At 39.8% G+C, this 21,349-nt stretch overlaps 1 protein-coding gene and 1 long non-coding RNA gene across 2 annotated transcripts; one reads left to right on the top strand and one right to left on the bottom strand.

The window, feature by feature from the left end:
* Positions 1-628: 628 nt before the first annotated feature.
* On the top strand, positions 629-8,444 carry LOC143269385 (uncharacterized). Its single transcript, XR_013045789.1, has 4 exons — positions 629-784; positions 6,521-6,636; positions 7,367-7,435; positions 7,536-8,444. It is a non-coding gene; the product is annotated as an uncharacterized LOC143269385 (long non-coding RNA).
* A 6,090-nt stretch (positions 8,445-14,534) lies between these two features.
* On the bottom strand, positions 14,535-18,028 carry LOC143269382 (uncharacterized). Its single transcript, XM_076554479.1, has 3 exons — positions 17,995-18,028; positions 17,735-17,792; positions 14,535-16,199 (listed from the first exon to the last, which is right to left on the bottom strand). The coding sequence occupies exons 1-3, from the start codon at positions 18,026-18,028 to the stop codon at positions 15,041-15,043; spliced, it is 1,251 nt and encodes a 416-aa protein (XP_076410594.1). The 3' UTR covers positions 14,535-15,040.
* Between the last annotated feature and the right edge of the window lie 3,321 nt (positions 18,029-21,349).

The following is a 21,349-nucleotide window of genomic DNA, read 5'->3' as shown; positions in this document are numbered from 1 at the left end:
TATATGTAATTTTACTATGTTAAAGTTAAAAACTTACTTTTATTTAAACAGAAAACGGGGAAAGCTCTAGGATAATGCTTTTGTACTGGTTTAATAAAACACTGATTGGCCAGTAGTCAGGCAGGAAGTATAGGTGAGGCAAGCAAACTAAAGGAATTCTGGGAAAGGTTAGGGGTCACCAGTCACACAGAAGGAGCAAGATGTGAAGGTAGAACTGAGAAAAGGTACCAAGACATGTGGCTGAAGATAAATAAAAATTATGGGTTGATTTAAGTGTAATAGCTAGTCAGTAATATGCCTGACCTAATGGCCAGGCAATTTTAATTAATATAAGCCTCTCTGTGTTTACTTGGGTTTGAGCAGCTGCTGAACCTCCAGACTGTGGGAACCTGGTAGGACCAGGAGAACTTTACCAATACCTAAAGGCTTTCACTGTGACCCCAGAGGCTCCTGGAAATGTCAACTTGGTTTCAAGACACTTATGGGTGAGGTATATAGCAAGGATGTAATTGCTATACCATGTGACTTCAGCACATGAACATTCTCCTGTATCCTGGAGAGCCTTGGCATTCTATGTGATGTCACCAGTGTTGTGGCAACACCAACTGTCATTGGGGCATTTGTGCAGTGTCTCATGTTTCACTTACAGACATGCTGACTAGACTGAACAGGATTCTTGGGAGACAGGATGGAGAGCACAGGCAGACCAAGGGGAGGCAGAAGGAAGATGGCTTTCAGTCTCCATGTCACACATCAAGAAATAAATGGTCCTGGAGAAAGCACAGTGAGTCCTGGGAAAGGGATGGGGAGGTTCCTGAAGTAGGAAGGCTTCAGCTGGTGCTTTCAGAAGTGGGGCTCAGGAGCTAAGAATTTCTGAGAAGCAATGGGCCTATCCAGGCCCTCAGAGTTCTTCAAGAGCAGAGCAGGGTTGAGAATATTACATGGTTAGTTTGGCAGGGAGCTAGGAATGGTCAAAGCTGCAGCTGCTCTGTTGAGGTGCCTCTGTAGCTAGAGAGTTTTCTCTCTGGGTCCCGCCAAGCCCAGCAGTCCAACAGCCCACTTATAAAATAAACACACAGATGCTTATATTATTTAAACTGTTTGGCCTAATGGCTCAGGCTTCATGCTGTCTACTTCTTTTATCTTAAATTAACCTATTTCTACTAGTCTATACTTTGCCATGTGGCTTGTGGCTTACCAATACCTTACATCTCACTTGTCATGGTGGTGGCTGGCAGGTCTCTCTCCTCAGCCCTCAGCTTCATCCAATTCTCTTCCTTTTGTCCCATCTATACTTCCTGACTGGATACTGGCCAATCAGTGTTTATTTATTACCCAATCAAGCAACACACGTAACATACAGAGAATCCCACAGCACTTCCCATTTTCTTTTTTTCTAAAAGGAAGGTTTTAACTTTTGCACAGTAAAATTATAGATATCAAAACAATTATCAAGCAAGAATTATAGCTATAATGTCTAGTCTATTTATAATAACCAGTTTATTTGGCAAAATTAAAGAAGATATCCTATCTTATATTTGTGAGTCTAAGGTTTATATCTAACTTATCTTTTATCATAACTAAGGAAAATTGTTACTCTCTACCTTCAACTACATCAAAGACCTCAGATGGATATAATATTACCTGAGAAACAGGAGAACGATGCAAGCAACTTTCTGGAGTCTTGCAGGGTAGACAGAGACAGCTGGCAGCCTGGAAAGTCACCTAATGTTCCTTTGTAAAGTTGCGCCATCTGTCTTCAGCCCACAGGGATAGAGTATATCAGTCATTTTTTTCAGTGTCCTGTAGAATATCTGGTAGTTTCCCCTGTGAAGCAGGAACCTGAAGGACCGTTTTGCCAAGCAAAATTCAGTGATCACCTTCCTATGGGTCCTGCATGTCCAGTCAATCAAGCAGTCCAGGCAAGACCAGTTTCTTGCCCAAATGGCTATTTTTGCCAAGGTGAAGATAAACTCCATATGGAGTGTCGTCAATGCTCATCCTCCTCACTGAAGTATATTGGTGCTGCCAGGAGCAGACATGTCTCAATATCCAGAAAGTATAAATTTTTAAAAACATTTTAAGTGGCATATTCTGTGGGTCTTTGAAGTGTTTGAAGATTGCCTGTCTATCTGAAATATATCTATATATACCTAGAAAACTTGACTAACATGCTACAAGTTTGACTATCATAGAAGACTAATTATTAATCTGTATTTCTTAATTATCCATTACAATCTAAATAAGTTACATAAACATAATATTTCAAATGACAATAGAAATATATATACAGTATAACAAAATTAAGTTTAAACTTGTATCAATAGACTAAAATCTATACCAATGCAAAACATTTTAAGCAAGTTGTTGGTCTTTAAAAGTAGGTTCATGAATCTACCCTTTTATCCTATCATCTCTATATCCTATATATCTATATCATATCCCCTTTTCTTTTTTAGAAAGAGATTTATAATCAACCATTTATAATCAACCTGTTTTAAATAAAAATATTGGTTTTTCTTTGTCCTACACCAAAGGGCTCTTCTGATATAGGACAAAAGACTCTTTTGAATATGTCTGGATTTAGAGAAGGAATGAGCCGATTCCATCTACAAAGCCAGCTTGATATATTTGGGAATTTGGACGAAGCTTCTCTTACTACTTCCTGTTGGAGGGGGGTACTGTATCTTATGGGGACAAAAGAAAATTTTAAAATTATGGAGTAGTCCATGAGGCTGTATTGTCTGAGCCAGTTGCCTTGACACCATTCTGGATGTTGGATCATCTGGGCCATGGTGTCATTGGAGACCTTTCAGGGGGTCTTGGCTGGTCAAGCCTGATGAATCTTAATCTGGAACAAATCCATAGCCTCTGGCTTTCTGTGGAAACAAAAGCAGAGCCTCCTTTCCAAAGCAACATATCCTTACATCTGAATTTTGAAGTCAAGCTACCTTTAAAATATACATTTTGGCATAACTCAACAGCCTTTACAATCAAATATTCAGTTATGAATATCAAAAAGAACATAATCCAGATTCTCTGTGTGATAGACATCTTTACATGGCTTATTTTTTATATTAATATTTTTTAAAGACTTTATTTTTAAAAACTATGTGTTTATATAACTGTATATATTCCTTTTTCTCTCTCTTTCAAGCCTATGTACATTTTTACATACATTGTAAACTATTTCATCTCGATCAGTCTTTTTTGTTTGTTTATTTTTTGTTTTTTTTCATTTTTTAAATTTATTTATTAAATTTAATTTTACATATCATCCACAGATTCCCTTGTTCTCCCCCCTCCCACCCCACCCTACCCCACCCCACCCTGCCTTCCCCCCAGCCCACCCCCATTCCCATCTCCTCCAGGGCAAAGCCTCCCCCGAGGATCGAGTTCAACCTGGTAGATTCAGTCTAGGCAGGTCCAATCCCCTCCTTCCAGGCTGAGCCAAATGTGCCTGTATAAGCCCCAGGTTCCAAACTGCCAGTTCATGCACTGAGGACAGGACCCGGTCCCACTGTCTGGATGCCTCCCAAGCATATCAAGCTAATCAACTGTCTTATTTATTCTGAGGGTCTGATCCAGTTGGGGGCTCCTCAGCTATTAGTTCATAGTTCATGTGTTTCCTTTTGTTTGTATATTTGTCCCTGTGCTTTTTTTCCAACCTTGGTCTCAACAATTCTCGCTCATAGAAACCCTCCTCTTTCTCACCAATTGGACTCCCCGAGCTCCACCTGGGGCCTGGCCATGGATCTCTGCATCCGGTTCCCTCAGTCATTGGATGGGGTTTCTAGCAGGACAATTAGGATGTTTGGCCAGGTGGCCTTCAAATACTTCAGAGATCTATTCAGAGGGCCTGATCCAGTTGGGGACCCCTCAGCCTTTGGTTCATAGTTCATGTGTTTCCATTCATTTGGCTATTGTCCCTGTGCTTTATCCAACCTTGGTTTCAACAATTCTCGCTCATATAAAACCTTCTCTTTTTCACTAATTGAACTCCTGGAGCTCCACCCTGGGCCTAGCTGTGGATCTCTGCATCCAGATTCCTCAGTCCTTGGATGGGGGTTCTGACATGACTATTAGGGTGTTTGGCCATCCCATCACCAGAGTAGGTCAGTCCCAGCTGTCTCTCTACCATTGCCAGCTCTCTATTGTGGGGGTATCTTTGTGGATTTCTGTGGGCCTCTCTAGCACTTTGTTTCTTCCTTTTCTCATGTGGTCTTCATTTACCATGGTCTCCTATTCCTTGTTCTCCCTCTCTGTTCTTGATCCAGCTGGGATCTACCACTCCCACAGGCTCTCTTTCCCTTGACCCTCGCCCTTCATTATTCCCACTCATGTCCAGGTTGTTCATGTATTTACTCATTGTCATTACCCAGTAACTTTTTACCAGATAACAGGTAAATGGAAAGTGCTGTGGGTGACCTAAGTCACCTCCTAGTGACTGACCTGGGCCATTTTCACATAATATGCCCTGTAATCTGGTAAAAAGTTATTGGGTAATGACAATGGGTGACTTCCATTCTCTGGTCTGTCACTGTCTTCTGTGGAAAAGTCTGGGCAGGTTTAGTGAGGAGTCTATGATGGGTCAACTTGGATCAACTTGGGCTTTAGGTCCAGCCCTCTTCCATGGGCTCTTTGTCTTGTGTGGTCAAGCTCAGGTGTGCAGAGGTTGTTACTTATCTGTATGATCAATGAGTTGGGTGGTAAAAACTTCTTTGTTTGGGGATCATCTTTAAGAATGATGGAGACATATATAAATGAGAAGGTACTGTGCCTAATCTGGTTAGTACCACTTTGCATCAGTCAAAGAACAGATGGAGCTGCCCATCAATCTGCATGACCACATAGCTAACTACAATAAAAGACAAAAATTGATGCAAGCCAAACGTTTTTCAGGTATTTGTAGAGGCAGAATTATTTATCTGCAAAGAAATCCTTGGGAGAAAAACAAAGTAATGGGGTACATGAAGGTGAGAAAGAGGCTAATGAGAGGCAGGAAAGGCTGCCTGAGGGTTTGTGTCCTTCTCTACCCTGGGTGAATGGTGGCTGACCACTGATGACTTCACTGCATCCTGTTTTGTTTTTCTCCTCATTGTCTGCTGCCATTTTCCTTTCACCTTTGCCTAACCTTGGTTGAGCTATCCTTGTCTTTGGAGCTTGGCCTAGACTTTATTCCCTGAGAAATTCTGCACTGCAGAGATGCTTGTGGATGCATCTCAGCCCAGCCTAAGTCCCACGGCTATCCTGAGGTGTGAGAAGAGGCTGTCTCAGTGCACCCCTTAGGCTCATCACACTCTAAAGCACCCACTCCATGTTGTGTCTGCAGAACTCAGAAACTGCTTTTATTCCAAAGTTCTTCATACTGAGTTAAAATCTGCCTGATGGAGTATTGGCAGAAATGAGAATTCTCAGACATTGCCAGTAGTGTAAAATGGTGCATCCCTGTGAGAAGCTATGTACAATAATTCAGAAAGTTGAACTGCAGACTCCAGGTGGACCATTGATTCAGAATGTAAAGTAAGTGTCCACAGAGAATGTTGGGGACAACAGGGTTATAGCAGGACTCATCAGAATATTCCCCAGGTAGAAACTCTTCAGATGCCTTTCATTGATGAGGGAAAATGTACAATGTGGTCCATGGAATATTGTGAAGCATGGAATATTATATGCAATTATTTGACCATGAGTTAGTCAGCCTTCTGTCACTCAAAGTAAACGCTGACACAATAAACTTACTTGGAGGAAAGGTTAACATAGACTCAAGATTTTAGAGATTTTCTAGTTTTCTGACTATTTGCTTTAGGCCTAAACTGAAGCAACCTGTGGTTTACAGAGCTTCTTTAGGAGGAAGCTGCCTTCCTTGGAGGAACTGAGAAGAATTGAGAGAGACCAAGGGGCTGGTCCACTGCCATACAGTAATCCTGTGCTGGTGAACTAAGCGTTCAATGATCAGAATGAAGAACTTGCTTGGATTACTGGTCAGGAACCCTGAGGTTCACCTGTCTGTGTACAGGTTTACAAGGCAAGCACTACATTGACTGATCTGCCCACTGAGTTCTTCTCCCAGGTCACCAGGCATGCATGTGTTATACAGACACACAGGCAGGCAGAACAACTGCACATATAAAGTAAAAATAAAATGAAAAATCATCAGAACAGGGTAAAATTACACAACCTTCTCCACATCCCTGTGTTTAGAGCATCCTGTATTTTCTTGCTTCTGGGCTAGAATAAGGGTAGAGAAGGTGTGTGTTAACAATAGGTCACTTTCTTCTCCATAGTATCCCAGGTGATCTTGTCTTACAATAGTATTATCTGGGAAACTAAACATGTATTCAATGTGTGTGCTTGTATGTGTGCATCCATGTACATGTGTATGTTCAAGTGTGTGTGTGTGTGTGTGTGTGTGTGTGTGTGTGTGCGCGTGCGCGCACACGTGTGCACGCAGGCCTGTGTCTATATGTACAGGAGTGCAGGAAACTCTCTCCTAAAAACACAATGTTCTAATGAACAGGAACATCAAAGACTCAAGGAAGATCTTCAGTCCCTGATGAAGCAGAAGGAGCTGCTCACCCGGCAAAGGGACTTGGCAGCAAAGCTGCAGCATCACTTCACTGTGTCCCAGATGAGGTAGGAGCCCAGGATTCAAGAAGCAGGTGGATCCAAGTGGGTCCACTGTACCTGGATCTCTGTCTTCTTGTTCAATTGGCAAAGCTTCCAGCCACAGTCAGGAAGAGAACACCTCAGAGTGTCATTGCTGGCTCAGTCAATAGGAACTTCTGTCCTGGACGCAATATGTTTTCTTCTTGCTCTTATGGAGATTGTGTCCTCTTCTTCCATTCTGAGTCCTCTAGTATGCTCTGAGTATCTCTGCTCTTAGATTAGATCTCCCCACAAATATGCCCATATTAGCCAGAAACCTAGAGGGGATCATCAATCATGAAGGAAAGTGTGTCCTCCTGCAACTTTATTTTCCATCAGGAATATCACGTTTAGAGATAAGTGTCTACCCTTTGGCAGATTTGCATACAGCAGCCCAGTGCTGATTGCAGGCTCTCTGCACTATTTATCAGTTTCTCATGAGAAGATTTACTCTGGTCATAAACAGAGTAGGGGTTGACAAGTTAAGCCCATGCAGGGTTCTGAGATGTAGGAATAAGCAAGGCCTTCTCTGCATTGCTGTGTAGGTTCCACTAGAGGGCAGGCATAGAGTTTTCCAGGAGGTTCGCATTCACCTGGCATCTAATCAGGTGAATTAAACATCATTCCTGACCTGTGCCTCAGACCTTCGCATACTGATATTTCTCCAAAATGATGTCTTTGGCTGTTGAAGAAATATGCTGTTTTTTTTCTATTCCAGCACAGTGTGTATTTTCCAGTGTAATGTCTAGCAGATTTTAAAAGTTAAGGGAAAGAACTCACCTGAAAGGTAATGCTCGATTGTCTAGCTGGGTATATCTGGTGGGGGCTCAAAAGCTGACATGGCAGGTCCCCACCAGGCTTGTGTCCCAGCTGTCTTCCTCCCCTAGGTTTGAAAACCTCCAGCAGGAAGTGGAGCAGACCACAGCCCAGGAGGAGAGCCTCCTGCAAATGGAACAGCTAAAGCAGAAACACTATGTCTCAGGCAAGTAAGCCACCATTGAGCCCCATCCCCAGCAGCCAGGGATCATGGGGTGTGTTTCCTTCCTTAACTTTTGTTTATTAGGGATAAATAGGCCCTGATTTTCTTGCCATGTGCACAGCAAAACTGTATCTAAATCATAGTTTCTTTGCTGATTTTACCTGAAAGCACATGTTAAGAAGCCTGAGAAGGCTGGAAGAAGCCAGAGACACCTTGAAGGCATGACATTCTATACTACAGGTTCAAGCCCTCCTCAGAAAATGCCACCTCTTTTCAGCTGTGAACTCAATACTGGTGCAAATATCAACCTACCATCAGGTGATGCAGGCACAATCTGATCCACATCTGTTGGCTCACTATCCTTCAGAAAAGTTTGTGTCAGAAACAAGTCTAATATACAGAGAACACAACACAAATTGCTAAAAACCCTGACTCCATATGTGATGAAAAATCTTACAAGGAAGATGGTGTTAATGTCACACTGCCATCCAGACAGACCACACCAAAAACAAGATTCTCTCTAGTGTAGTGCAGAAGCTGATGCCATGTCATGTGCAAGTGTTGCTGAAGATTATTTACTATAGAGAATAAGCCAGTTCCTTACTGCTTTTGCTCTTCCATAATGTAATTCCAAAGGAAACTGAAATTTCCTTAATATTTTTGTTTTATATCTTGGGATATTTATTCTTTGCTTTTTGGTTTTCTTCATTTTTGTTTAAGGTTGGGTTAATTTTGTTATATTTTTCTTCTTGTCATTGTTTTAATAGTTTGCTAAGGCTATACACTGTATATAATGACTGCTGTTTTGAAAACCCCCATTGAGCCGGGCGGTGGTGGCGCACGCCTTTAATCCCAGCACTCAGGAGGCAGAGCCAGGCGGATCTCTGTGAGTTCGAGGCCAGCCTGGGCTACCAAGTGAGCTCCAGGAAAGGCGCAAAGCTACGCAGAGAGAAACCCTGTCTCGAAAAACCAAAAAAAAAAAAAAAAAAAAAAAGAAAACCCCCATTGAATAAAATGAATATATTTTTATGAATAAAATAAAATTCAACTTTTCACTCTAAGACTCTTGTTCAGTACATGAGGTTTCACACTGCTGTAAACCCAGAACTCACAGGCTTGGATGTATCCCAGTAAGTTCCAGGAAGCTCAGGCTGCACAAGGATTTCCCAGCCATGGGCCTCAGGGATACACAGGGGGATGGCGACTTGGATGTTGGTGTATAGCCTACCTCACGTATACCCACTACATAATAGAAAAATTAGACATATTGTATCCTTGAGGTCATATATTTAGCTACCAGTAAAATGTTGTACACTGTACACACATGTTCACGGAATCTTCATGTACACCAAATTAAAGCGAAACACAAGTATATTGCTCCAGGCCTCTCAGGAAATGAGAACATTCCCTAAACTTGTATAAAGGAAATCAGGAAGTAAAAAGTAATCTGCCTCTGGTTTTTTTTAAATACAACATGAGTAATAACTGAAAAGCAGAGTTGATCTCCTGCAAGAGAATTTAGGATAATTTTGTGGTGCTTTTCTTTATCCTTAGGGGTGTTTTGCCACCACATACATGCAATTCCCATGGAAGCCAGGTGAGGACAGAGTCCATCTAGAATTTAAGTTAAAGAGGTTTGTTAGCTGTCCTGTGGGTCTTCTGAGACAGCAATAAATGCTCTTAATGGATGAGCCATCTCCACAGTCCCTGCAATTGACCTTTGTCCTCCCATCCATGTGTGCTGTATTAGGTGGATTGGATCACTCCCAACCAAAGACTGTAGTACCTTGGAACCGGTATGGACAGGCATGCTAATTGTCTTAGGCTGCCACACATCCATTCAGGGCTCTCATAGGCTCAGGATCCTGCCCAAGTCTCACTGACTCTCAGATTGGAACAGATTTGCTAGATCTCTTCTAGGTTGACAACACCTATTAAGCCTGTCTGATGAAATGCAGAATGGAGAAGACCCTGGGGCAGGGTAGAGGTAGGATTAGGAACCCCTCTTGATGGTCCAGATAAGCAATGATGGAAGGAACTTCATGACTAGATGGAGTCGATGGAGCCTGCATCAGGGGCCACATGTCTCTGGTGCAGAGTGATTCTGCGCAAAACTGAAAAAGGAGAGAAGTGGTTGATGCTCCTCTATTACCACAGCGGATCTCAGATTATATTGAGAAAGTTATTCCAGAAACTTATTTACTCTGGTGAAGCTCCTCTGGGATAGCTCTGACTTCAGAGACTGAGAGTGAGGCAGAGATTTGATGTGTAAAGGAAGTTATCCTGTGGGTCTCTAGACTGGAGCTGTCACATCAGGTGTAAAAATAATCTACTCTCTGATCTTCATGTGGATGGTAGGGTGTGTGTGTGTGTGTGTGTGTGTGTGTGTGTGTGTGTGTGTGTGTGTGCATGTATGCCATGTCTTGGCCCACAGAAGCTCAGACATCTTGTTTTTCATTCCTCACTTAAGCTAGAACCTCTCCACCTCATATAATTACTCATTTAGTTAGTAATTGTTTGTTCCATTTGAGAAATTTCAGTCTTGTGTTATTTTACTTTCTTGCCCAGAAGCTATAGACACCTTGTAGGCCAGCATCAAAGCATCACCTGAAAAACAGGCTAAGGGAATGTGACCATGTGGAATTTATAACTGAGATATGGCTGTTGTGAGGCCCAAACTTCTCTAAAACTCATATACCTCTTCGGTGCATTGGTTAGGGTTCTTTAAGGTGACAACTTACATAATGAATTTTTACATATACTAGAGACTACTTTATACAATGACTTACAGACTCTAGTCCAGCTAATTGAACCTTGGCTGGCTATGATGACAAAGTCCAAGAATCCAGTAGATGCACAGTCCACTACGCTTGAAGTCTCAGCCCATCAGTAGTATAGTCTGGAATCCCAAAGTACTTGGCTCCAATGCCAGTGAAGGAATGGACTTGCTAGCAAGGTGAGAGCAAGTAGCTAAAGAACAAAAGCTCCCTTCTTCCATCTCTGTATATCGGCTACCAGCACAAGGCCTGGCTGATAATACAGGTGGGGTTTGGGGGCTCAAGATATCTGAGTTAAAGGTGTTTTTTCCCCTCAATATCCAGATTAAAGAATGTATTCCTAATGCAAACATCAGGATTACTCGTGGATCTTCTCTCTTAAAATTAAACAAAAATACCTCACAGGCATGCCCCACCAATTTTGAGTTTTAGTTAATTCCAGATGTATTAAATTTGGCAACCAAAAATAGCTATCACAACTGTACACATTGTCAACTTGATACACAATTTTATATTTTTATTGCTCTTTTAATTTTATGATTGAATTTAATTTTACACATCAGCCATGGATTCCCCTGTCCTTCCTTCTCCCACCCCAACCCCGTGTCCCCCCAATTCACACCCCATTTCCATCTCTTACAGGACAAGGACTCCCCTAGGGATTCAGCTCAGCTTGGTAGATTCAGTTGAGGCAGATCCAGTCCCCTCCTCCCTTTACTCAGGCTGAGCAAAGTGTCCTTGTATAGGCCCCAGGCTACAAAAAGCCAGCTCATGCACTAAGGCAGGTCCTGGTCCCATTGCCTGGGGGTCTCCCAAACAATTGACTGTCTCACTTATCGAGGGGGACTGATTCAATTGGGGGCTCCTCAGCAATTAATTCATTGTTCATGTGTTTCCACTAGTTTGGCTATTTGTCCCTGTGCTTTTTCCAATCATGATCTCAACATCTCTCGTCATACAATCCCTCCTCTTTCTTGCCGATTGGACTCCCGGAGCTCCATCTTGGACCTGGGCCATGCTCCATCAGTCATTGGATGAGAGTTCTACCAAAACAGTTAGGGTGTTTGGCCATCTGAGAACCAGAGTAGTTCACTTTGGGCTTTCTCTTGACCATTGCCAGTAGATTATTGTAGAGGTATCTTTGTGGATGTCTAGCATTTTGCTTTTTCCTATTCCCATGGGGTCTTCATCTATCATAGTGTCTCTTTCCTTGTTCTTCTTCTCTGTTTTTGATCCAGCTGGGATCTCTTGTTTCCCAAGTTATCTTTCCCCCAACCCTTGACCTTCATTTCCCTCCCTCATGTCCAGTTTGCTCCTGTAGATCTCTTCCATTTCTCTGTCATTGGGTGGTCTCTGTGTCTTTCTTAGGGTCCTCTTTACTAGGTAGTCTCCCTGGAGTTGTAAGTAGCAGTCTAGTCATCCTTTGCTTTACATCTAGTATCCACCTGTGAGTGATTACATTCCAAGTTTGTCTTTCTGAGTCTGGGTTACATCACTCAGGATGACTTTTTTCGGGATCCATCCATTTGCCTGCAAACCTCATTATGTCATTTTTTTTCTGTTGAGTAGTACACCATTGCATATATATACAACATTTTATTTATACATTCTTCAGTAGAAGGACATTAGATTGTTCCCCGGTTCTGGCTATGACAAATAATGCTGCTATGAACATAGCTGAGCATGTGGTATGATTGAGCATTCCTGAGGTATATGCCCAAGAGTAGTATAGCTGGGTCTTTGGAGAGATTGATTCCCAATTTCTAAAACAGCACCATATTGATGTCCAAAGTGGCTGTACAAGCTTGCATTCTCACCAATAGTGGAGGAGAGTTCCCCTTGTTCCACATCCTCTCCAGCATAAGGTGTCTGCAGTGTTTTGACCTTGACCTTAGCCATTCTGACAGGTGTAATGTGGTATCTCAGAGTCATTTTGATTTTCATTTCCCTGCTGATTAGGAATGTTGAGCAATTCCTTAAATGTCTTTCAACCATTTGAACTTCTGTTGAGAATTCTCTGTTTAGCTCTGTAGCCCATTTCTTTTTTTTTCAATTTTGATATCTTTTTTTTATATTTTATTTGTTTTATTTTACAATACTATTCAGTTCTATATAATAGCCACAGATTCCCTTGTTCTCTCCCTTCCTGCCCCCTCCCCTTCCCCCAAGCTCACCCCCCATTCCCACCTCCTCCAGATCAAGGTCTCCCCCGAGGACTGGGATCGACTGATAGACTCAGTCCAGGCAGGTCCAGTGCCCTCCTCCCAGATTGAGCCAAGTGTCCCTGCGTAAGTCCCAGGTTTCACACAGCTAACTCATGCAATGAGCCCAGGACCAGATGCCTCCCAAACAGATCAAGCCAATCGACTGTCTCACCTATTCAGAGGGCCTGATCCAGTTGGGGGCCCCTTAGCCTTTGGTTCATAGTTCATGTGTTTCCATTCATTTGGTTATTTGTCCCTGTGCTTTATTCAACCTTGGTTTCAACAATTCTCGCTCAGTAAACCCTCCTCTTTCTCACTAATTAGACTCCCAACGCTCTACCTGGGGCCTAGCCGTGGATATCTGCATCCAGATTCCTCAGTCCTTGGATGGGGTTTATGGAACAACTATTAGGGTGTTTGGCCATTCCATCACCAGAGTAGGTCAGTCCTGGCTGTCTCTTGACCATTGCCAGCAGTCTGTTGGGCATTTTGATGTCTAATTTCTTGAGTTCTTTATATATTCTGGATATCAGCCCTCTCTGAGATGTGGGGTTGGTGAAGATCTTTTCCCATTCTGTAGGCTGTTGCTTTGTCTTGTTGACCGTATCCTTGGCTCTACAAAAGCTTCTCACTTTCAAGAGGTCCCATCGATTAATTGTTTCTCTCAGTATCTATGCTACTGGTGTTATATTTAAGAAGAGATCTCCTGTGCCAATACATTCAAAACTAAATCCTACTTTCTCTACTATCAGGTTCAGAGTAACTGGAATTATGTTGATGTCTTAGATCCATTTGGACTTAAGTTTTGTACATGGTGAAAGATATGGATCTATTTGCAGCCTTCTACATGTTGACATCCAGTTATGCCAGCACCATTTGTTGAAGATGCTTTCTTTATTCCATTATACAGTTTTGGCTTCTTTATCAAAGATTATATGTTCATAAGTGTACGGGGAAATGTCAGGATCTTCAATTCAATTCCATTGATCCACATGTCTGTTTTTATGCCAGTACCAAACTGTTTTTATTATTGTAGCTCAATAGCAGAGTTTGAGGTCAGGAATCGTGATGCCTCCAGAGGTTGTTTTACTGTACAGGATTCTTTTGGCTATCCTGAGTTTTTTGTTATTCCATATGAAGTTGAATATTGTTCTTTCCAGGTCTGTGTAGAATTGTGTTGGTATTTTTATGGGGATTGCATTGAATCTGTAGATTGCCTTTTGTAAGATTGCCATTTTTACTCTATTAATCCTGCCTATCCATGAGCATGGGAGATCTTTCCATTTTCTGACATCTTCTTCAATTTCTTTTTTCAGACACTTAAAGTTCTTGTTCTTGCTTATTTAGAGTTACTCAAAGGTATTTTATATCACTTGTGGCTATTGTAAAGGGTGTACCTCTGATTTCTTTCTCAGCCTGTTTGTCAATTGTATAAAGGATGGCTACTGATTTTTTTTATTTAATACTGTATCCTGCTACATTGATGAAGGTGTTTATAAGCTGTATGAGTTTTTGGTCAAATTTTTGGGGTCACTCATGTATACTATCATGTCATCTGCAAGTAGGGAAAGCTTGACTTCATTTCCAATTTGTATCCCCTTGATCTCTTTATATTTTCTTATTTCTCTGGCTAAAACTTCAAGTACTATATTGAATAAGTATGGGGAGAATGGACATCCTTGCATTGTTCCTTATTTTAGTGGAATAGCTTTGAGTTTCTCTAAATTTGATTTGATGTTGATATTGGCTTGCTGAAAATTTCATTTACTATGTTTAGGTATGTTTCCTGTATTCCTGTTCTCTCCAAGACCCTTATCATGAAGGGTGTTGGATTTTGTCAAATGCCTTTTCAGCATCCACTGAGTGGGGTGTTGAAGTTTCCCACTATTAATGTGTGGTATTTCATATTTGATTTAAGCATTAGTAATGTTTCTTTTACATTTGTGGGTGCCCTTGTGTTTGGGACATAAATGTTCAGAATTGAAACTTCATCTTGGTGGATCTTTCCTGTGATGAGTATGTAATGTCCTTCTTGATCTCTTTTCATTGATTTTAGTTTGAAGCCTATTTTGCTGGATATTAGGATGGCTACACCTGCTTGCTTCTTAAGACCATTTGATTGGAAAGACTTTTCCCAGCCTTTTATTCTTAGATAATGTCTATGTTTGAATCTGAGGTGTTTCTTATATACAGCAGAAAGATGTGTCCTGCTTTTGTATCCATACTGTTAGCCTGTGTCTTTTTATAGGTGAATTAAGTCCATTGATATTAAAAAATATTAATGACCAGTGCTTGTTCATTCCTGTTATTTTTTGGTGGTATTGTGTGTGCTTCTTTTCTTTGGGGTTTACTGCTGTGGTGTTATCTATTGCCTGTGTTTTTGTGGGTTTCTCTCCAGTTTGTATAATTTCATGCCTGCGAAGTTGACTGTGTCATACAAAGACTTTACCACATTGATTGCATTCATAGAGTTTTTCTCCAGTATGTGTTCTTTCATGTACTTGAAGATAACTGTCTTCAGCAAAGGTTTTCCCACACTGATTACATTCATAGGGTTTTTCTCCAGTATGTGTTCTTTTATGCCTTTGAAGATAACTATGACATAAAAAGGCTTTACCACACTGATTACATTCGTAGGGTTTCTCTCCAGTATGTGTTCTTTCATGACTTTGAAGATGACTGCTTTGTGCAAAGACTTTATCACACTGATTACATTCATAGGGTTTCTCTCCAGTATGTGTTCTTTTATGACTTTGAAGATGACTCTTTTGTGCAAAGACTTTACCACACTGATTACATTCATAGGGTTTCTCTCCAGTATGTGTTCTTTTATGCCTTTGAAGATGACCTTGACATAAAAAGGCTTTACCACACTGATTACATTCATAGGGTTTCTCACCAGTATGTGTTCTTTTATGACTTTGAAGATAACTCTGACATGAAAAGGCCTTACCACACTGATTACATTCATAGGGTTTCTCTCCAGTATGTGTTCTTTTGTGCCTTTGAAGATGACTGTATTGTGCAAAGACTTTACCACACTGATTACATTCATAGGGTTTCTCTCCAGTATGTGTTCTTTTATGAATTTGAAGATATCTCCGAAACGAAAAGGCTTTACCACACTGATTACATTCGTAGGATTTCTCTCCAGTATGTGTTCTTGTATGACTTTGAAGATAACTCTGACATGAAAAGGCTTTACTGCACTGACTACATTCATAGGATTTCTCTCCAGTATGTGTTCTTTTATGCCTGTGAAGATAACTCTGACATGAAAAGACTTTGCCACACTGATTACATTCATAGGGTTTCTCTCTAATATGTGTTCTTTTATGACTGTGGAAATAATTCTGACGTGAAAAGGCTTTGCCACACTGATTACATTCATAGGGTTTCTCTCCAGTATGTGTTCTTTTATGGCTTTGAAGATAACTCTTACATGAAAAGGCTTTACCACACTGATTACATTTATATGGTTTTTCTCCAGTATGTGTTCTTTTGTGCCTTTGAAGATGACTGTGATGCATAAAGGCTTTACCACAGTGATTACATTCATAGGTTTTCTCTCTAGGATGTGTTCTTTTATGACTTTGAAGACAACTCTGACAGGAAAAGGCTTTACCACACTGTTTACATTCATAGGATTTCTCTCCAGAATGTGTTCTTTTGTGCCTTTGAGGATGACTGTGATGCATAAAGGCTTTACCACACTGATTACATTCATAGGTTTTCTCTCCAGTATGTGTTCTTTCATGTACTTGAAGATAATTGTCTTCTGCAAAGGCTTTACCATGTTGATTACATTCATAGGGTTTTTCTCCAGTATGTCTTCTTTCCTGCCTTTGTGGATGACTGGGACATTCAAAGGCTTTAACATTTTGATTACATTCATATGGTGTATGTCCAGTATGTGTTCTTTCATGCTTTAGGAGAACACATTGAGTACATTTAGAAGCTTTCTCGGTAGTATGACTTCTTTCATACCTGCATGGAAAATTAGTGAATGTAAAAGATTTACCACATTCATTACAATGTTGAATCTTGAATCTGTATATCTATATGTATTTATTTTTCAATTTGGTCTAAATGTAAAGAGGAAGAAGATCTTAAGATTTTAGCCCATTATTTACACTTATGTTTTTCCCCTTCATTAAGGACTGTTTTGCATATTTGAAGATTCCTGTGGTGGTAAGATCCTTTATTACCTGGCTCATATTGATGGCATCTGTTTTCTCTATGATTTTTCACACCATTGAAGGGAAATCGATGAATTCAGACCTTTATTTCACTTCTTTCATTAACAAATTTTCCTAAACTGTGAGTCCTGCTATATTTCCAGAGTGAACTAGGGCAAACACAAGCATTTACACAATCCTGGTACTCACTGCAGTGTGGTTGTTGCTGGATTACCAATGAAGCTGAAAAATCATTTTTTGTAACTTGCATCACCTTCAACAAGTGTATTCAACATGGGGATTATTACGTATATTTTAATTATTGTAAGATGGAGAAATGTATATTGCTTCTTTTTATGTCCCTATGTATATATTTTCAAAGTGACATATGATATACCTATTAAGGGAAGAATAAGAACTAAAAGATTTCAACATTTCATTTACAGTTGGACTTTCTGTTCTTCATCAACATGTGGTATGGGGATTAAGTTTCCTCCACAACAACCACCTCTTAACCCTTGACTCTAACTACTATTTTCACTAAATTTAGATGTCAGAATGAATACATGAGTAACAATATTTTACTATGAACTGTTTGCTTATGAGAAGTTTTTGAACTTAATCTTATTACATAATTAATGAGCATAACTTTTGTAATATAAATAGTAGGAAACTAAATGGATAGTCAGTTCTACATCATAGCTCTGATGGAGCTATGTGATTCAAATGGTGATATCTGTTAAGGCATTGACTCTAGTCTTCATTCTTGAAAGAATGACATAAAAACACAATTCACTTGTCATTGAGGTATATGGTATTGAAATCATTTAATAATCATCAATGTACTTTAAACTGTAATTATTTATACTGATGCTATTATTTAAAAGTTACAGATACATTAAAATATCTCCAGAGGAACATTTGTATCAGGTTGCACATGAAAATTACCTTCCATGTCTTCGAAAACTTTGACAGTGCTCTTCAATATTATCTTCCCATGTGTAGCCTAGAATATTATACCAGGAAATGTATGAAATATTATTGGAAATTGTGCAAAATTAAAGTAACTCCCTTCAATTGTCTTTAAAACTATGCTTAATATCTTCACCTCATTCTTCCTCAGACTCAATCAAATTACAGAAGAGTATCTATAACCATGAACTAGTTGTCCCCTTATTTTAAAATGTGAAGGAAATTTACAGTATTACCTATAACAGTGAGGTTTCTGTAAGTTTCCACCATCACATCTTTGTAGAGATTCTTCTGAGAAGGATCCAGCAAAGCCCACTCTTCCTGAGTGAAGTTGACATGTACATCATTATAGGTCACTGCATCCTAAAATTTGCCATATGTAAATGTGTCATGCCCATGCATACAACAAGATATAAGATGCTAACATCATTGTAAATGCATGCTTCTTTAACAATATACTCACATAATTCTGGTATTTCAAACACTTATTCTATGATACAATTATAATAATAATATCATTTAGCCACTTTAGAATGAAACTGAATAGGGAATTTACCTCTATCATTTCTGAATGCTTTGAATGGGATATCAGCTTATAAGAAAATACATATTACCAGATAGAGTGACAAGATAACCCATCATCAGTACTGATTACATGTTAGAGAAACTGTATGAATAGTTACTAACTACAAAAAAGATGAGCAAGCTTGGTGTATTGGCTCATGCCTTTACTCCCAGCATTAAGATAAAAGAGGCAGGTATATCAGCATCTGAGTTGAAAACTAGCCTATACTATGCAATCAGTTCTAGGAGAGCAAGAAGTAAAAATTAAGAACCTGTCTCCTGTGCAAAAATCAATCAAACAAACAATAATGATAGGAAGAACTCAGAGGTTTTTTAAATGAAGTTTCTACAAAGAAATACATAATCACTTGAGTTCTGGATTCATTTTCCAGATACCTGAATTGCTTCAGTTTAAATGGTAACCTTAGTAAATCTTACCAAAAGGAACTATGCATTTAAACAGCTACAAATAGACAGATGAAACCATTAGCAACATAAATATTGATCATAAATAATCAACACAGTACAAGAGAGACAGCTCAGAAGTTAAGAGTTCTTGTTGATCTTGCATATAAGTGGGCCCAATTGCCAGTACTTACATGGGAGAGTCCGAGGCATGTAAATCTGGATTGATATATTTAACCTTTTGGCAAAAGTCATCATTCCCTTGTTCTTTGCAGGAACAAAATCACTTTTGCTGTACCACATTATGTTCTATTTTGTTTCATGTTGTGATTGAGTTATCTACCCAAAAGCACCACAGGTAATGAATGGGTTTATTTGGCTGATTCTGTCAGGTCACAATCCATCATTGTGGGAACTTAGAATAGAAGTTCAAGCTAGCAAATTGAGACAAAAATCATTTAACTAAACTATTGTTTAGTAGCTTTCTCTGTTACTTGGTCATTGTGTCATGCTCAGCTAGCTCTCTTATCCAGCCCAGGCCAACTTTCTTAGGGATATTGTGCCATCACTGGGAGGGCCTTCATACATCAATCAGAAATCAACAAAATCTCTCAAAGACATAGCACCCAGCCATTCTGATGGGTCACATCCTCAACTGAGGTTCCCACAGACAATTATAGGCTCTGTATGTTGACAGCTGGAAGTAACTGGGACACAGACACAATAATATATGAGAAGGTTTTAAAAACCCAAAGCCAATTTATCAACAATGTCAATAACTTAAATAGCAACAATGCAAACACTGATGATAGTAACAACTGGAAAACACATGTATGTCAAGAAGTGAGGAGAAAGAAGCTTCTAAGATCAAAAAGAGTAAACTAATGATGTTTCTCCTCAGAAAGTCTCCAAACCAATATACTCAAGGAACTCATACCATAATATAGTAATTTTTCAGAAAATAAAAATAGGGGGAGGTCCATCATTTTGCAGAAAAAATATAACCAAATTATAACTAATAAAGAATTGACAAAACCTAGATGGTACAACTGAATAAAGGAGACACAAAGAGAGACCTACATAGTTAACATGGTCTCTTGAACAAGAACTGTAAGATTATAAAGAAAATCAAAATAAAAAAATCACTGACCACCACTCACGCTGTGCACCCCAGTTCTCTCCTTAGCCAATAATAGAAAATAGGTTGAGTGAGAAGGACTGTTCTAGCAACATTGGATGGGTTCACTTGAGGTCTGACAGTTCTACATTGTAGAAAAAGGTTTTGACTACTAAAATTATCTCATTATCTTTTAATAAAGGAAAGAATGTCTGTTAGGATCATTTCATAATCCTTTTGTTTCCTACGATTGATGACTAGATGGATGTAAGTCTGCATCAGAGTGTGAAAATGCAAAATTTTCAAATCAAGTGCTGGATAAGAGACTTTTAAATCAATGTTGTATGATTTGTATTATATACCTAAACCAACCTGTTTTCCTCTAATTGTTTTATAAGTCATAAGCATTTTTTAAAACAAGTATATCCTCATTTTTATTTATATGTTTTATGTGTGACAGAGGTTTTCTATGTGTGTACAAGTGATACACCAAAGAGTGTGTTGGATCCCTGGATCTGTAACATCAGGTGGTTATGAGCCTCTCAACTTGAGTGTTGGCTTCTGAACTAAGGTCAACCCCAAGAAGAATATTTGCTGAATGTCATGCACAGCCCACAGAGTAATTTTTATCCAATAAGCTAAGTCTTTTACAGATTAAATAATAACAGAAACAAAAATAAAGAAAGAAGTAAATAAATGAACCCTGGGAACTTGATGAGTCAGTATTAAGATGTTGGGTATGAGTCCAGGTAGGCTACCCATAGACCTTCCCCAATCTCTATTTCCCAATATCCAATACTTAGGGCTGTCCCTAGGGCTGCAACAGAACTTCAGCTGCAGCTTCTCCTCCACCTGTTCATAACTCCTGTGAAATCCAAAGACTATCCCCAGGTGCCCTGCCCTTCCCACCTCATGTCTATGTCAAAGCACCCAACTGGGGCAGCACCCTTGATCTACTAATTGTCATATCTTCCAGAAGGCTGTCCACAGATCTACCACATTATCTCTCATCCCAGACCTGATTTTAATAGTTACCCCTATTATTGCAGTAGACCACCAGAGGCAGCTTCCCCTCTCTACTCTCTATGTCTCCTATAGATCCCAAAGATAATCTACCCCTCATCTCTCCTTCCCCTAGTTTCCAACACCAGCAAGCATTCTCCCTTGAACACATGATTCAGTAAGTCCAGGAAAAAAGGAAACATTCAGCAAACATATACTCTGAAACTCAGGAGAAGAAACAGAAACCCAGGAACAAAACTCACATCTAACCAAGATAAAGTCAGAAACCAGCACCTTTACCTATAATCACCCCAAACCTGATGCCTAACATAAGGACATGATTAATAACAGCCAGGGCAATATGTTACCACCAGAGTGCAGCTATCCTACCACAGCAGGCCCTGAATAATCTACCAGTTGAAATACAGGGAAAAAACCTTAAAACCAAATATATGGAGATGATAGAGGCCCTTAAAAAGAAAATGAATACCTTAAGTAAAGTC

This window comes from Peromyscus maniculatus, chromosome 18, assembly GCF_049852395.1.
Source record: "Peromyscus maniculatus bairdii isolate BWxNUB_F1_BW_parent chromosome 18, HU_Pman_BW_mat_3.1, whole genome shotgun sequence".
NCBI classification, from domain to species: Eukaryota; Metazoa; Chordata; class Mammalia; order Rodentia; family Cricetidae; genus Peromyscus; species Peromyscus maniculatus.
Note: the sequence above shows the minus strand (reverse complement) of the source record. Positions and strands in the feature narration are given on the sequence as shown.

What these genes read in the sequence shown, in the direction of transcription:
- LOC143269382 (XM_076554479.1), bottom strand. Translation starts at nt 18,028, where the DNA reads ATGGTGGAAACTTACAGAAACCTCACTGTTATAG. An exon ending in CAGAAACCTCACTGTTATAG is followed by an intron (nt 17,793 to 17,994) that starts GTAATACTGTAA and finishes ATAATATTCTAG; the next exon opens with GCTACACATGGGAAGATAAT. An exon ending in AGTTTTCGAAGACATGGAAG is followed by an intron (nt 16,200 to 17,734) that starts GTAATTTTCATG and finishes TTGTCTTCAAAG; the next exon opens with TCATAAAAGAACACATCCTA.